The 18,323-nt window shown below is 44.6% G+C and overlaps 2 protein-coding genes across 6 annotated transcripts in view; one reads left to right on the top strand and one right to left on the bottom strand.

Annotated features, from left to right (window-relative positions):
• CEP162 (centrosomal protein 162) overlaps positions 1 to 18,323 on the top strand; it is a 127,826-nt gene that overhangs the window by 87,214 nt on the left and 22,289 nt on the right. The window contains exon 28 of one of the 2 annotated variants that reach the window (XM_078852136.1): positions 849 to 3,099. The exons of the other annotated variant lie outside the window; for it this stretch is intronic. The gene's annotated coding sequence lies outside the window, so the exon portion shown is untranslated. Of the gene's footprint in view, positions 1 to 848; positions 3,100 to 18,323 lie in introns of those variants that run through there. 2 annotated transcript variants of the gene reach the window in all.
• The window catches only part of MRAP2 (melanocortin 2 receptor accessory protein 2), a 46,459-nt gene continuing 34,061 nt past the window's right edge, over positions 5,926 to 18,323 (bottom strand). For all 4 annotated transcript variants that reach the window (XM_078852137.1, XM_073336573.2, XM_073336576.2 and 1 more), the window contains one exon: positions 5,926 to 17,519. In XM_078852137.1, the coding sequence (XP_078708263.1) occupies positions 17,126 to 17,519 (394 nt within the window). In that variant the 3' untranslated portion in view covers positions 5,926 to 17,125. The remainder of the gene's footprint in view (positions 17,520 to 18,323) is intronic.

Raw genomic sequence — 18,323 nt, 5'->3', positions numbered from 1 at the left:
AATACAGATTGGTTATCTTTCAGAGAGTATGTTTTTATTAAATACCAATTAACAACACATACAAAATGCTGGATGGGAAGGGAGATAACCGTGAAGGGCAGTGTAGGCTCATATAGCTATGTGTAAGTCCAACTATCATTTTGGAAGCTGCCCGAAGGGGGGAAGTGAACAGGGAACTAAGATGCTCTGGGAAGTTGCAAGGAATGTGGTGGGAGGAGTTTGTGGAGGGCATGGAAAGCAGCTCTGTACTGGCTACAGCGCAGGGAGAGCACACGTGTTCTGCCTGGAGTGTGATTAGGGACTTCAACATCTCTGTTTGCTTCTCCATCACTTATCACCTGCTCCTGGCCCTTTACAATGCGCTCCTCACTTTCCTTTCTGTCCTTCCTTTCTATTTTAAATTTTCCCTTCAGGGTCCCTCCCCACGCCCTGTGTTGTTGTTTTTTGGCCTCTGAGGATTGGAGCACCTCTCAAAATGTCCTCCTTGCTCCTCCTTGGTTGCTTCCTTATCTGGTGGAGGCGCTCCGCCAGTGTGTAGGAAGTTGCAGAATCACATCTGCAGAATCACAAGAACATCTGCAGAATCACAAGAAACAAATAGAATCATGATTATTAGTGCATGCACAGCCTTGAATCATTATAGTAAAATGCACCTTTTTAAAAATATGAATCAGTTTCTCATCGTCCCTTGGCAAATACACAGCTAAGTGAACGCCCTAAGCATGATGAGTTCGGCCTGGGGGGAGGTGGTGGTGCTCAAGATGGGGCAAAAGATCCTGTTTTTTTTTAAGGGTATCCGTGCAGATGACTAGGGACAATATTGTAAATTCTGCCAACGTTTTCCACAGGCAGGGGGCGTTGAAGCTGATATCTCATTCCTGAGGGTAAGCAAGGGAGCATCTCCTGCATGTCTGCGGCTTCAGACCAGGTCCCTATGCTGCTTGCCTGTGTGCCACTTTGGTTCCTGCATAAGTGATTGTTGACTGACATAGGAGTTTCCTACGGGGAGGGAAGGAACAAAGCACCTCTGCCAAGGAACCTTCAGCAAAGGATTGGTGAGTATCTCCAGGAAAGATTCCCATGAAATCTCGGTGTGCATTAACAACAGTTCTGCTACACTGCTTAGCTGCACAGGGGAATGTGAAGCACACACAAACACAAGCTAGTCTTGTACATTTCTATCCCTTCACCCACTTGAAGCGTGAAACAAAGCAAAGAACAGCTCTACCTCATATAATCGACGGGCATCAACTCAAAAAGATCACTTACCAGAGCTCCCTCTCCTGCATCATGCATGCTAGACACGGACTGCGGGGACTGGCTAGACCCCTCCGGAGTGGAAAAGAGGTCCTGACTTACCGCACCACTCGATGACCCTGTCTTGTGCTCCACATTATCCTCCAACTCAACCTCCTTTACGGAGCTCTTGGCAACAGAGGTGGGGTTGCTGCCAAGGATGACGTCCAGCTCCTCCTAGAAGCAGCAGGTATTCGGCTCAGCACCACAGGGACTGTTTGACTTCCTTGCCTTCTGGTATGCCTGCCTCAGCTCCTTTATCTTCACAAAGTGCTGCACTGTGTCCCATTCATAGCCCTTATCCAACATGCCATGAGAAATGTGACCGTAGGTATTGAAGTTCTTACGGCTGGAGCGGAGCTGGGACTACACAGCCTCCTCTCCCCACAGTGCCAGCAGATCCAACAACTCAGGTATGCTCCAAGCTCACTAACCTGTAGAGGAGTACTCAATGCTGTCACACTCAACCACTAAAAGGTTCCTCAAGGATATAGTAAACCTCTTTCCTCAACCTGAACTTTCTATCTCCACGTGGGACGTAAACCTAGTACTGAAATGGCTGTCTAGGCCTCCTTTTGAACCTATGGCCACCTGTTCGCTGACGTACCTGACAATGAAAACAGCCTTCCTAGTAGTGATTACCTCGGCCAGAAGAATAGGAGAGAGAGACACTCTGATGGCGCATCCACCTTACACAATATTTTTTTCCGTACAAGGTTACACTCCGGTCACATCCAAAATTCATCCCTAAGGTAATCTCTCCATTTCACATGAATCAATTGATTCACCTTCCAATCTTCTATCCTACACCTGACCAAGGCAACAGGGAGGCTATACTACATACCTGAGACGTCAGGAGAGCCCTGGCCTTCTACCTTGACAGGACAAGGGTCTTCAGGAAGTCTCCTAGATTTTTTTCTCTCCATCGCAGAAAGATCCAAGGGCTCAGCAATCTCAGCCAAAAGCTCTCTAAATAGGTCTTGAATTGCATCAGACAGCGTTACCAAAATCTCACCATGACCCTTCCAGGCCCTATTCATACACACTCCACAAGGTCGATGTCCTCATCTGTCACCTTCAAGAATGTCTCTGTCTCAGAGATCTGTAGAGTGGTGATACTAGCATCAGTCCACACTTTCACAGAACACTATGCAGTCACTCGAGTCTCTGCCTCCAATGCCATCTTCGGCCCCACAGTGCTGTCATCTTCTACTGACACAATTATGAAGTCCTGGCCCTCCAGAAGGGGTACTGCTCAGGAGTCACCTACAGTGGAGCACCCATAGGGACACTAAAAGAAGAAGTTATTCACCTTGTGCAGTAACGATGGTTCTTAGAGATGTTACCTTATAGGTGCTCCACAACCTGCCCTCATCCCCTCTATATTGTGGAGTTCTTGTAAATGATTCTGCGGTAGGGAAGGAGCTGATGGGTATTAGCCCGTGCGCGCTGACTAGACTTGTGGCACAGCACAAGGAGAGACAGCACATGTGCAGGCCTAATGGCCACTGCTTCCAAAGTTCTCCAGTCAGCAGCACAGGTACACAAGCACCCCTGCAGTGGGCACCCACCAGGACATCCATCGCAAAGAATATCATTACTGCATAAGGTGAGTAACTTTTTCAGTTCATCCTGTAGTTCTTAGTTTGCCATAAAAGTATGGTATCCTCTTTTGAAGTAGCAATTGATGGGACATTTTGAAGTGTGGTGAAATCTTTTAATTAGTAAAGAGAGCATAATCTTAACTTATTGTAAGATGCCTTTTTTGATAAGTATATTTACATCTTTAGCTTCTCAGTTACCTTACGACACAGTTGATTCCCTTGATTTCTTTTTTTCTAAAGAAATACGTAACTCTACATACTGAAGCATTTTTAGTATATGTAATTAAGCTCTAATTACATAAAGGGGTTCAGATAACATCATAAACCATTCATGTGTTGTGGCATTACCTTCTGGGAGCCAGTAGTTGTAGGGTTCTGAAGCAGGTACTCTGGGGATGGTAACTGGGACAAGAATGTCTAGCAACAAGACAGTTCAGGATTTTGCCTGAAGCAAATTAGAATTTTCTGCCTGCTACTGGAAACCCTAACGTCTCCAAGCTGTCCATTTATACTCCCAACAAAACTCCTCTCAAGTCTGCTGCTTCCCAGGTCATCAAGAGGAAAACCTTAACTGCATTTTTTAAGATAATATTAACACAAAAACAACATTGTTTCTAGAAATTCTAATGTTTGATATACATAGTCCAGGGCCAAAACTGGTACCTTTTGCCCTGTTGGAAGGAAATCTAGTTTTGAAATTAACTGAGCACGTATATTATTGCCCTTTATAAAAAGACATGTATCCATATGTCTTTTCTAATATGTCATTATTTGAAGATACATTCATTGAAACACACATTTGGGAAAGGAAAGAACTTGCTACCTCCAGGATACAGAAAACTTACATACTCTCTACAGTATACAAACTACTTATATGCTCAGTTATGGTGTGATGTAATATCTCCCAGGTACTTTGTAACATCTCGGGTGACCGTATGGAGTTACTGTTCTATGAAACAACATTTTTAGATGCTTTCTGCCTAATGGATAAGTTAAACCAGTGGTTTTCAAACTAGAGCCGCCGCTTGTTCAGGGAAAGCCCCTGGCGGGCTGGGCCGCTTTGTTTACCTGCCATGTCCACAGGTTCGGCCGATTGCGGCTCCCACTGGCCATGGTTCACCGCTCCAGGCCAATGGGGGCTGCAGGAAGGGCGGCCAGCACATCCCTCGGCCAGTGCCGCTTCCCGCAGCCCCTATTGGCCTGGAGCGGCAAACCGCGGCCAGTGGGCGCCAAGATCGGCCGAACCTGCAGCTGTGGCAGGTAAACAAACTGGCCTGGCCTGGCCCGCCAGGAGCTTTCCCTGAACAAGCGGTGGCCCTAGTTTGAGAACCACTGAGTTAAACTGAGGATGTTAAGCCCTAAAATTGAAGTAAGTTGGAGCCATGTGTTGCAACAATACCTCCTGAGTGTAGAGAAAGAGGAAAATCTCCTGAAACAGAGCAAAAGCGGACTGAGAAAACAGCTCATTGGCTTTTATTTTAAAATCCTCCTATAGTGGAATTAGTGTATCTGTCAAATAAGTAATTCTATATGTTCATTTGGTGCTTTTGTCCCCCTTTTATTTCCTACATTAGAGGTATCCTCATTCATTTGTGCTTACAAGTGATATTTTAAAAAACTAAAAATGTAGAGTTCTTTGTAGTATCATTGGAAACTAGGAAATAATCCTGGACATTTAGTACAAATTTCCACAATCTGTTACTGCAAATGGATGCCCTGATCCTTAAAAATGTTCCCCTGTAACAGATTTTACATTTTGAAATAAGCAGAGCCTTGATTCCTTATGTTAGTTGCCATTTTCCACTTTAAACCCTGTGGAGGGAACTATTTTCATGTACTGGAAATGTTTTGAAAAAATAGAATAGCTAGCCTGATAAGTCACTGACCTAGATTAGACTAGGCAGACTTTAAACAGAGAAAATCTGCATCACTAAAGAATAGGATATGCAGCAGAGTATCACATCTTGTGATGGGAGCTGTGGCTATATAAAAGGAATCAAATACATAACTAGGGTTGGGGTTTTTTTCAGATTGCTTTTGAAACAAGTGAGGAAACTGATCATATAACTCCATGATTTATAAAAACTATCTGTATGCAAGTTTAAAGTACTGCATATGCCATTGCTGGAACTTGGGAGTCACGTTTACACCTGCAAATTAGACTTATGCCCTTTATTGGTTTCGAAAGACAATAGGGAGTACATAGACCACTGCAGAGATTAACTACTTTAAATAGGCAGGAGATAGGCCTTAGTTGAATAAGTCAGCCCCTAATGTTATGAAGTACCTTGTCTGAAACTGTCTTTTATGGGAAAAAGTATCCAAAAATTTGTAGCAGGCCACTCCAGGTGTCCTGGGCTGCTGCTAGCAAGGTTTCAAGACTGGGTGTATCTCAACCACTGAATTGATATACTTGATCCATCTTCTGGGGATGGAAAACTTCAGGTTGCCATACTAATGTTGCTAGACATAGTATAGCAGTAGCCTTTGCCATAGATAACTGGCCTGGCATGCCCCGGCAAGGATGGATAAGGTAGTGTACTAGGTTGTGTTTTGTATTTGCTCACTCTCCATGAGGGTGCTCGGGTGCAAGCTTCCACAATTCCATCCTGTCCCGTTTGTATGGGAAGCTGCTAGATGTTCTCATAACTGTGGGCTGCAGTGCCTTCAGTCTGCTTATTATGTGGCTCTCTTGCTCTCCTCTAGCCCATCTTCCACAGCCAGGGGATAGGCACTGGACTCAGAATTTAGACTTTCCTACCTCTCTTTCTCACTTTGCCACTGATTTGTAACATTCCCTAAGTCACACTTCACCATTTCTGCCTTAATTTCCCCATTCTCAAAATGAGGATAACACCCCCCTCTATAAGGCACTTGGAGATTTACAGCTGAAATGTACTCTGTAAATGCTAAGCATTATGGGAAAATAAGGAATAAGTTGCTGCAGCTTTTTGACACTCATTCAGCAAGACTATGTGGACACTGGCAGGAAAACAAAGGTTAATAGTTAATAAAACTAGAGTAAGAGTTTTTACCTCCGATTTTATTATTAAGATGAGAGAACATGCAAAAACTACCCACAGGTACATGGCTCTAGTTTTACTACACTGGAGGACATACATAAATAGCCATGTTTGAAAACTAGGAAATATGTACCCCTTAAGTAATAGCTGGTTTTACCTTACATGTAGTGTAGGGACATAGAACATATACAAACATATACTGCTTGGTAACATTTAGTACTGCAGGTTCCTTGGGAATTAAGAATAACAATTCCTTCATTTGTATAAGAAGTTACATTGTAGTGTGTTATATTAGAGGTTATAAATCAGTACAGCAAATTTTAGCTTTGCATCTTATGTCCCAGAACCCCTTTAGAAAAAAATGATACTGTGAAATATACAGCACAAGCACAAAGGAAATTGTTCTCAGGCAGCTCAGTGGCTAGTCCAATTAGCTGAATTTGTTTCAAAATATGAAACTTAAAATACAGCAGAACCCTGTAGTCAAACTAATTAGGGCCAGAGCAGATAATCAAAACTTTAGATAATGCAGAGACTTGGAAAGTGGGAGGCTACTGTTCTGTCTAGCAGCCACAGGAGAGATCAGCACACACAGGACCAGAAGTGGGTGGTGTTTCAGTTAATGGGCCGAGCCAAATAATGAAGGATCAGATAAAAGGGGTTCTACTGTATTAATAAATTCTCAGTGTCCCTATAAAAAGAATTTTAAAAATATATATTCTCAAACAAAAAATGTACTTTGTCATGAGTCTTCTCCTTGTGGGTACTGCTGGGGAGCTATCTGATCTGTTTTTGGCTTCCTACACAGAATTATTCAATCTAACTAAAGTCATACAATTTATGATTTATCTTATGACAGGGGACTATGCTGGTTAGTTGAACCACTAGTTTTATGTATTTATTTTTTATATAAAATAAATTGAGGCTGGGCAGATATTTTCAAGTTTGCATTTTTTTTGTACCATAATTAGAGGGGGAGGAGTGCACACCCATGTGCATGGCTACCTTAGGACTTGCAGGGACTACCAGAGCCCACCGACACATATGTACTGCTCTAAATCCTCTGTACCATTTGGGTAAATAAATCATACTTTGCTTTGGAGAAAGTGCTTCTGTGTCACTACCCACTGTTCCTGGCCACAGACTCCAACTCCAGCAGGGCCAAGCCCAGTTGGCAGTCAGGGAGGGATGATACAGAGAGCCAGTCTGCGAGCAGTTGGCTGGTACAGTTCCACTCCAATGAGAAATAGAAGCATAATCCTGGCACCTGCGGGAGTCCAGAAACAGGTCCCAGAAGAGAACCTATCCTGGTTTTGGTCCCTCTTAACTGGACTGTCTACAGCAATTTTCTGGTCTTTTATCACAGCTACCAGCAAACTACTTTTAAAAAATATATATTTGGAATGTAAAATATTACATTCCCTTGCTGCCCATGACTAAATCTCTTTCATGGCAAGCAATCATACAGTGAGAGAACAGATAAGCTCTAGGTAGGGCTACACTAAATTCATTGGTAGGAAAATGGTTTAATTGCTTACTGACCATCAAATACGGCTGTCAATGTTTTGCTCCTCCACACCTTGTTCAACAACCAATGCAGTCCATCATAGACTGCTTATTTTGCAGGTTTGCTGCAGAGATGCAAATTCGGTTGGGTGGACATGGCAAATTCCTTTACACTCAGACAAATCTTTTTCCCAAGCAAAATGAAAATTACTTTGGAAGCTAAGTTTTAACGCTGCCTTCCCAGCTCAAAAGCTACCTTAGCACTTATGAAGTCTTGATATTCTCTGTGCTAGAATCCTTTAATTTTATCTGAAGCAGATAATACACTTGTCTCTCTCCTCTCCCTCCCACCCCCTCAAAAAAAAGCACAACACAGCTAGAGGCTGAATTCAGCCCCCAACCTATGCAGGCACCGCTCCCCAAGGATTTGTAAGTGAGGGCAGCAGTTGGTTATGAATATTTATACAGGGATGGGCTTGGTCTATACTTCTGTATTAAATCAACATAGCTATGTCAGCAATATGGAGAAAAAAAATACACTTAACTATTTGATTTACATAGCTATACCACTTGACCACCGTGAACATGTCCTCTGATGGAGGTAGTGTTCCCATACCAACAGAAAAAACCTTTCCTCCAGCAGTGTAGGCTGCACACAAACCATGTCGTTATGACAGCATAGCTACAGTGACATTGCTATGGCTGTGTATTGTCAACATATAACTTAGGACTTTGAGCTGCGATTTTGATCAGACTGCCCCCCAGCAAAGGGTGTGGCTGGGTCAGAATTCAGATAATAGAGGGCTGTGCAAGATGCAGAGGTGTTCATTCAAGATGTAACATTTTTCTTTCTGAGTTAGTTTTAAACCAACACCTCCACATGGTGTTCAGGCACTGCTTGAGGGGAGGTCTTGAAGTTGAGCACCTGGAGAATTTATAATCATTAAAGAGCCACTGACTTGTTCGTGTCAGTATGCCACTCAGGGACCAGTTATTACATGCACTTTACCTCCAGCAGTTTCAAGGGGGTGGGTATCTTTCACTTCTTAATCTAAGCTGCTGTTACACTTTCTTAAACTGCTATCAACAATTCACTGCAGAGGTAGCTGCATTTCACTTGACATAATGGGGGATAGCTGTTTGTAAAATCTTTTTGTTTAGTATCAAGAGATATTATGCATCAAATGCAGCACAACTACACTAATCAATCATTTGCTACAGGGGTGAATTTTGAAATATTAGGAAATAGCCTTTCAACAAATACTAGTTGGTACCTTAAACAGCCTTCCCTTTGTGTCTGACCCTTCACCATTCCACTTTGTGAAGTCAAAAAATGGCCTATATTTTAAAGATCTCACACCTTCAGTCATTGTAACACGCTCCTCACCACCTCTGAAGAATCCAGGTTCAAAAGGTTTTGATCCAACAGCTGCAGATTTAATTCAAACAAAATTAGTTAAATCTTTTAAAACTGTTTACATTGGTACAAAGTAAATGCAGTATCCACAGTAGACCTTGAACACAAGCAGCCTCTGCATCCACAAGCTTCACAAAACAGAGTATATCCCCTTTATCAAGTGAGATGGAGGGAAGAGCTCACTGCCAAACCACCACACCTTCCAGCACAGGATTAGAGCACACACACACACGACATACTTTGTCCATGTTCTCTTCCAACAGCTTAGGGCCCAAGAAATCCTGTGGCTGGCCCTACCACTACCCACTTTTCATCTGGGGGCCAACAGAAATTTTGGGGGGGGGATGTAGGGCCCTTCTCCCCTCCTCCCCGCAGAAAGCAACAACTTATTTTGATAGATGTGTCCCTTCGGTACTTTCTACGGTGGATGTGGTGTTCTAAGGTAGTAGCAAGAGATGCCAGTGCAAGATTTTTTACCTATGTCTAAACAACCTTTTGTGTAAGTGAAAAGTCCACAAAAATGTACTTAAGTTGTCAAGACAAGTTGGAAAGAAAACATGAAAAGGGGATTTAAACAATTTACATTAAAAGAAAAAATTAGAAAGACAAGATGGGTGAGGAAATATCTTTTATTAGACCAACTTTTGCTGGTGAGAGGGACAAGCTTTCGAGCAACACAAAGCTCTTCTTCAGGTCTGGAAAGGGTATTCAGTGTGTCAACTAAACACAGGGTCAAACAGAAAACTTGTCTCCAACGTAAATTGATCCAATAAAAGATAATACCTCACCCACTTTGTCTCGCTAATATCCTGGGACTGACATGGCTACAACAACACTACATACAAAAAAAATTTAGTCATCCAAATAGTTTGACACAAATTAATAAGGCTCATTACTTAAAGAATGTTGGCCTTGTGTTTTGTGTTGATAAATGCAGAGATTATTCATTATATTACAAGCTGAGTATACTATTTCACACTATGATGCTAGCAAAAACTAATAGCTAGGGTCCTACTAAATTCATGGTCCATTTTAGTCAATTTCATAGTCATAGGATTTTTAAAATCTTAAATTTCATTTCAGTTATATATATTTGAAATTTTAGGGTATTGTATTTGTAAGGATCCTGACCCAAAAGGAGTTGGGGGAGGGGGGTCATAAGGTTATTTTAGGGGCGTTGTGGTACTGCTACCCTTACTTCTGTGCTGCTGCTGGCCGCAGCACTGCCTTCAGAGATGGGCAGCTGGAGAGCGGCGGCTGCTGGCTGGGAGCCCAGCTCTGAAGGTAGAGCCACTGCCAGCATCAGTGCAGAAGTAAGGATGGCATGGTATGGTATTGCTACCCTTACATCTGCAGTGCTGCTGGCAGGGCACTGCATTCAGAGCTGGGGGCCCAGCCAACAGCTGCCTCTCTCCGGCCACCCAACTCTGAAGGCAGTGCAGAAGTGAGGGTAAAAACACACAAGAGACCAGATTTCACAGGGAGGAGACTAAATTTTACAGTCCGTGACGCCTTTTTCATGACAGTGAATTTGGTAGGGCCCTACTAATAGCCACTGGACTCCTCTCAGTGATGGGCAATATGACAGTATATACTAATCTTTTTCAATATATTTGACATATGCTACTTGTCTAAGTCTGAACAATCTGTAGTTGGTCTCATTTAGATTATACTCATCACAAAATTGTCAGTGTCAAACAGTCTTCACGACCAGTACACAAGCAAGTCAATGTGTATGCCATGCTCTGTCTTGAACAACTACGGCTGCCTTCACATTTGGCTTTTTACATCTACATGTAATGGGTTCCGGGAGTGCTTCAGTGGCAAGTGGCTGTGTCATTAGTGTTGGAGAAATCTGTCCAGCCTTGTGATGCCAGCTATTTCCATGGGGGGAGAGAAGAGATGTCAGGTCAAGCCTCCATGGCATCATTCCAGATAAAGGTCTGGTAATCTGCATGCTTGGTACATTGCACAAGACTATCATAAATTGTGGGGAGGGCCTTGTTCCAGGTTTGTATGTATCACACACCATTTACATCTACTGAGTTAGCCGTTGTGTCAGAGAAGGGTTATCAGAAGTTCCTGCGCAGCTGAAATCAGCACAAGTATCTCCACCACAGTGCCAAAATTGGCAAGGCTTCTAAATTTGTGTGGATTTTTCCTGATAAAGTTTAGTTTGCAAACCATGCCAGATTCCTGGTTGAATTACACCCAGTCAGCATGTGTACTGCTGGCAACATTCTGCATAGTTGTTGTCCAAGTGCAGCTGCTTTGGCGTGGGCTGGTTTATCTTTCACACCAGTACATCCCCAAAGTTTGAGTTGTTTCCAACTTGTGAATAAAATTACTCCAGCCACTGACATTGCAGTTCTCAGAGACTGCACCACTACTTGAGCTTATTCTTATGAAAGCAACATGAAGTAGATAGAGAGTATCTGGTTCTTTGTGCGATAAGAATAGACTTCTTGTTCTACAACTCCCTCTGAAGTGAAAGATATCCCCTCATCCAAGTCCCTTGTGGCGTGGCTGAGGACACAGTCAAAGAACAAGATGAACAGCACTGGAGCAAGTACGCAGTCTTGCTTCACTCCATTCGCGATTTCAAATGCATCATAAAAGTCACCACTGGGGAGCACTTGCACGGTCATGTGGTCATTTGTATGATTTGTATGAACCTTCTTGGGCAGCCCATTTTATGTAAAATAGCCCATAGACCCTCTCTGTTGACTGTATCAAAAGCTTTCATGAAATCGATGGAAACTGCATTCAGGTCCATGTTCTGCTCTAAACACTTTTCTTGGACCTGCCTTACGACAAAGATCATGTCCATAGTACTATGATCTGGTCTGAAACTACACTGCACTTTGGCAGATTCTCCTCAGATATGTCTGCAATGAGTCTGTTCAGTAAAGTGCGAGCTAGTATTTTCCCTGCTGTACAGAGAGCAATGCCTCTGTAGTTTCCATAAGCAGCTTTGCTGCCTTTGTTTTTGAACAATGATACAATAATAGCATCTTTGAAGTCTGGTGGCATTTCTTCCTCCTAAATGCTACTCAAGATGTCATGAAACACCTCGATGGCCTTGGAGCCTGCTGCTTTATAAAGTTCTGCTGGAATACCAGCCTTTCCGGATGCTTTGCCAGAGTTCTGTTGTTTCATGGCTTTCATAACTTCCTCCACTGATGGAGGGAAATAGAGATCATCTTTGATGGATTTCTCAGGTAAATGATCATTGTGTAAGCAGATCATAAATTACACATATAGACAAAACAACAAGCAGAGGGAAGATGTAAGGTAGATTTGCCATAATGAAATTAATGCATAGTTATACACATGTTAAAAGAGAGGCATTACTTTGACTTTTCAAGAAATTTGTGATGGCAATTTGACATGATTTACAAAAGTATCCATAATTCTCAGAGTTAACCACTGCATAATATCACATCTCCCTAAAAAAATCACTTAATCCCATCATAAAAATGTGTTGGGATGCTACAAATTTTAAATTTAGGCAGGGTTTTCCATTTGGGCCTCAACTATTTATTAGTTTTCTGTAAATAATTGTCACCTCAGAGTCAATACCTCTTCCAGTTCTTCTTCGAGTGCTTGCTTATATCGATTCCAATTGGGTGTGTGCGCATCGCGTGCACGATCGTCGGAAGATTTTTACCCCAGCAACGCTCGGTGGGTCGGCTGAGGCGCCCCCTGGAGTGGCGCCTTCATGGCGCTGGATATATGCCCCAGCTGACTCAGCTTCCCCTCAGTTCCTTCTTACCGCATAGCTGATCTCCACTCTCCCTAGCATTCGCTTTATTACCTGTTAATAGTTTGTGATTAGTTGTTAATAGTTGTTAGTAGTTCTTAGTATAGTTAGACTTAGTTTACTTAGTGGGGTGGAACAGGGTCTTCTCCCCTCTCCCGGTACCGGGCCCATGCTTGAGTCTCCGGGCTTCAAATCCTGCTCGGCTTGCCTGAAGCCAATGCCAATGGGAGACCCCCACACTCTTGCCTAAGCTGTCTGGGGGAATCCCACCAAGTGGACAAGTGCCGCATTTACAAAGCCTTCAAGCCGAGGACCAAAAAGGAGCGGGACTTTAGACTGAAGCAGCTCCTTATGGAGGCAGCACTTAGCCCAGTCCCTTCCTCCGCGCACCCAGACTTGGCGGCATCTTTGGTGCGGAGTACGCCTGCGGCGCCGATTGGTCCGGCACCGCGTTCGGACTCTACTAAAGACTTGAGGCACCAGGTCCCCCCGGCACCTCCACCACCACAGCACCGGTCCCTATCTCTGGGCCAGAAGAAGCAGCAGCCCAAGCGGGTTCTGACTGCTTCTTGTTTGTTGGTTTGACAGCCACCGACACTTCCTACACCACAGTTGGAGCCGCATCCATTGCCGGAGCGCACAGGACAAGTAACAGCTCCTGCACCATCTACTCCAGCGCCACAAGGGCCATCGAGTCCGGTGCATATAAGCCCCCCGGTGCACACTGCGGTCAAGCTGAGGCTGCCCTCCACGCTGGAGACCTTTTCAACAGCACGGGACTTGATCGCGCTCACAGAGCTGACTCCCCTGCAGCCAGCGGCATCTCCGGTGTGGGCAGTGCCGTCGAAGGGAAAACCGTCCCTGATACGACCACCGGTGCCGAGTGAAGCAGGACTGCACTGGTCCCGATCTGGGTCTCAGCACCTTTCATGGCATCGCTCGCAGTCCCGGCACCGATCTCATTCTCGGCACCAGTTGTACTCGCGACGCCGCTCCAGCTCACAGAGATCCGAATTGCGGTACGGCCGGTACCAATTGGACTCCCGGCACCGCTCCCGGTACTGGTCAGAGCAACACTCAACCTGGAGCCGATCCCGTCGCCGATTTCACCGGAGGTCACCATCGAGATCCAGATCAGGCTCCCAGTACCAATAAGACTGCAGGCACCGATCGAAGTCTCAGTACCGTTCTGCATCACGCCACTGGTCCCTGGCACCATACAGCACTGGGGGACTCTGCGCCGACACATACGGCACCGCCTTGGTGGTCATGCTCACAAGATGGCTACCACGCCCAGGAGCAGGGCGAGGACGGTGCAGGCCAGTGGCCTCTACCAGGTCCACGTACTTAGCCAAGTGGACGCGTTTTTCCTGCTGGTGCGCTCAGAATCATACGGCCCCGCTACAGGTATCAGTACCTATCATCTTGGACTACCTCCTGTCCTTAAAACAGCAGGGCTTGGCGATATTATCCATCAGAGTGCACCTTGCAGCTATTTTGGCTTTCCACCTAGGCAAAAACGGGCGTTCAGTCTTCTCCAATGCCATGGTCAGCAGATTTCTCAAGGGGTTGGAGCGCCTGTTCCCATGAATTCAACAACTGGTCCCTACGTGGGATCTTAACCTGGTCCTCTCCAAACTCATGGCTGCCCTGTTCGAGCCGATGGCCATGCTCACTCCTGTACCTTTCCTGGAAGACAGGCTTCCTCGTAGCTATCACCTCGGCAAGGCGTGTGTCTGAGCTCAGGCCACTCACATCGGAACCACCGTATACAGTGTTCCACAAGGACAAGGTACAGCTGCGACTCCACCTGGCCTTGCTCCCTAAGAGTGGTGTCTGCCTTCCATCTCAACCAGGACATCTTCCTCCCCATCTTCTACTCGAAGCTGCACGCCTCTCGATGGGAACAACAGCTGCACTCCCTGGATGTTTGCAGGGCCCTCACCTTCTACATCGAGCAAACAAAACCTTTCAGGAAAACATCGCAGCTGTTTGTTTCTGTGGCAGACCGGATGAAGGGCCTTCCCGTCTCCTCCCAGTGCATCTCGTCCTGGATCATATCATGCACCCATGCGTGCTAGGACTTGGCTGGTGTCCCAACTACGCACCATACCACCCACTCCACACGGGCTCAGGCTTCATCTTCTGCTTTCCTAGCACACGTACCCATACAGGAGATTAGTAAGGCAGAGACTTGGTCATCGGTGCATACCTTCACCGCCCACTGCGATAATTCAGCAGTCCAGGGGTGATGCTGCATTTGATTCAGCGATCTTTCACTTCGGGACATCTCACTCCAACCCCACCGCCTAGGTAAGGCTTGGGAGTCACCTAATTGGAATCGATATGAGCAAGCACTCGAAGAAAAGACAGTTACTCACCTTTGTAACTGTTGTTAGAAATGTGTTGCTCATATCCATTCCAAACCCGCCCTGCTTCCCCTCCGTCGGAGTAGCCGGCAAGAAGGAACTGAGGGGGCGCTGGGTCGGCTGGAGCATATATCTGGCACCATGAAGGCGCCACTCCAGGGGGCGCCTCAGCCGACCCACTGAGCGTTGCTGAGGTAAAAATCTTCCAACAATCGTGCACGTGGTGCGCACACACCTAATTGGAATGGATAGGAGCAACACATCTTGAAGAGCAACAGTTACAAAGGTGAGTAACTGTCTTTTTTAAAAGGTGAAGAAAAAAAAATGTTGCAATAAAACTAAATCTCTCCCAAACTCTTTATTTTGTTAGAGGATAGGTCTCAGTGGTTTTGCAGTTACCTAAAAAATATCAGAATGCGTGAACACTACAGTTGCAAGTACTGTGCAGCACTTGCTCGCTTTCTCTGAGAGCATGGCTACACTTGCAGAGGTAGAGCGCTGGGAGTTAAACTAGACTTCAGAGAGCACAGCAGGGAAAACACTGCTGTGTGTTTACACTGACAGCTGCAAGCGCACTGGCGTGGCCCCATTAGCAGTTCTTGCAATGTCACAAAGAGCAGTGCATTGTGGTAGCTATCTCAGTATGCAAGTGGATGCAATGTACTTTTCAAATGGGGGAGGGGGTGTTGGAGTGTGACAGGGAGTGTGTTGTGTGTATGTGGGGGGAGTCAGAGAGTCAGCATGCTGTCTGAATGTAGAAGACAGCAGCAGACCGCCCCCGCCCCCGCCCCCCCCCCCCACACACACACACTCACAACAGCAGCATTCCACACTAATGGTTTGCTTTGTCCCAGAGCAGATAAGCATGCCAACTGTCAGAAACTGAGCTTTGAAAGGGGATAGCCGCATTCCTGTAGCAGAGTTCAAAACAATGAGAAGAGTGGCCACTTGACTTCAGGGGATTATGGGACGTTTCTGGAGGCCAATCACAGCACAGTAATGCAATACCTCTTTCACATGGACGCCCGGGCATTTCAGATGGGGCACAGTGAACTTTATGCTTCTTGGGGAGGTGGATTACTAGGAGCACTCCAGCTGCAGAGTCCAGGCGCTCTACGTGCCTTGCCAGTGTGGACACATCGGAAGTTAGGGCACCTGGGGCTGCTTTAATGCGCTCTAACTTGCAAGGTTAGCCAAGCCCTGAGTCAAGTACAGGAGCAGCAAGTATCAATCCATTACAAACATACACTATAGTAACTGGCTACATCTGCTGTGCTGTGAGCAAAACAGGAATGTTTTCTACCCTGTTTCCTATTGTTTCTGTATTAAATCCTGTGCTCACTATGTTAAAGGCTCGCACTGACACTCAAGTCCACCAAACAATGTTATTAATTGTATGTAGAACGCATTCATTCTAGGTCACCCACCCACAACTGCAAGAATATGAAATTTTCTGAAAAGCTAAATATGGCCATTGAATATAATATACAAAACAGCATCACTAGAATTTTGATACATGGGGTTTCAGCAGCCTCTAAAAGCGGATAGGAGTCTTGGGTGCAGATTAATGGGAGGCAAATTTCTATTATGTTGGTTATGTTTCAAAATAATCTGCCTTTTGAAAGGGGGCAGGGGAGGAGAGGAGATTCAGAGGCCCGAAAAGGTGCTTCCTCTTTTTATTCCTCCATTCAGTCTTGATTTGAGTTTACTGTCCTCCTGGACAACCAGTTCCACACCACTCCTTTCAGAATCCAGTGATACTCCTCCCTGTGCAGCTGCAGCAATCCCCACAAAGCAAAGTTAAGTGCATTGCAACTCTTGTATCGTGTTAGTGTGTTCTGCTACCACTAGGCAGCTGGGCATGATGGCTAGTTAAATAAAACAAATAGCAAGCAACAACAGCAATGCCGAAGAAGGTTTTGATCTTAGGAAACACTTGAAAGTGACATAAAATAAGTCTTGACATAAAATATTAAGTATTTCACTTTATATGAAAGTGAAATCAGTTCAATATTCACAATAAAACACAAGGCATAAGATATGAAATATTTTCTACTGAAATAGGCAAAAGGTCTGATGTTAGCAGCTGAATAAGAGTTCCTGATACCACAGAAACAAAGACACTCTGCTTTAGAAATCAATGTTTTTCAGTCAAGGATCTGACGTGAGGCTTGGATAACTGGTTTGCTTTCTAAAATGATTGGGGGCTCTGAAATCAGCAGATCATCTTCACCCAGTGAAGAACTCTGGTCAGTGTTCACGAAGTTGGGAATGTTAAATTTTGTAAGGCAATTCAGCTCCTCCTCCAGCCTTCCACTACTCCTTGCTACTTCCTGGAAGTGAATATTACTGTCCAGACCAGGGGCTTTATGGCTTTGTTTTGCTTTGTCCAAATGCTCCACTTCATTAATGTAAAAGTGAAAGAGTGACCTGGACTCTTCAGCTACTTGACGTGAAAAAACCTTGTCTGACTCCAGAGGTTTTCCAAAGTCTGCCACGAAGCTACTCACATGAAATCTTTTTTCAGAAGGTTCTGTATTGCTGGGGGAGAGGAAAAAAAGCAAAATTATATATACTAAAATAACCATGGAAATAAAAATAGCTATTAGACTTCAAAATGATTACCTCTGAGCATCAAATGTTACTTCAGTGGGCATCAAAATTGGGAATAAATACAAAAATATTCATTTACCTAGGGCATGTTTAAAAGACGATCTATCTACTTCATATTTTTCTGTTGTAAAATGTTTGTAGGTGTTTATTTCTATAGATGTTGTAGTGCTGGAATAGATCATTAATGCCAGCATTCCTATATTGTACTTTAATATGCTAAGTATTAGAAAACCCTGATCCTCCCATTTCATTGAATCTACTGCTAAATAACTCCTCGTTTAGTATTATGAGTAATAACACTAATAATTAGAGCAGCACTTAACATTTTCAGAGCATTCTACAAAGCATTAACTGACATCTGTGGGATGTATGCCATGGGTACTGCCTCCATGTCTCTTTTGTGACTAGTAATCACTTGACTAGCAGGTGGTCAGCGGAGGCATCTATGAAGCTGAAGTCTAAGGGCCTAAATCTAGATAGGGGACGTATACTTAGCACTGCAATACCTAATGTTTAGGAGCCCTTGCTGCCTAGTGGAATCCACAGCCCTGAGTTAGGTGCACTGGCTCTCCAAACCATACCTGGGGAGGAGTCAGGTGCCTAAGAATGGGATTCACAAAGGCCAGCATGCTGAGCAATGAGCCACATAAGCTAGGCAATGGGTAAGGCCCTTCGTTATTGGTATTTACTGATTTTCCCAGAAAAATTCCCAGGGTTTTAAAAAAGCCAGTA

Source organism: Lepidochelys kempii, chromosome 3 (assembly GCF_965140285.1).
Source record: "Lepidochelys kempii isolate rLepKem1 chromosome 3, rLepKem1.hap1, whole genome shotgun sequence".
Lineage (NCBI taxonomy): Eukaryota > Metazoa > Chordata > Testudines > Cheloniidae > Lepidochelys > Lepidochelys kempii.
The sequence above is the reverse complement of the archived record's forward strand: the minus strand, read 5'-3'. Positions and strand labels throughout refer to the sequence as shown.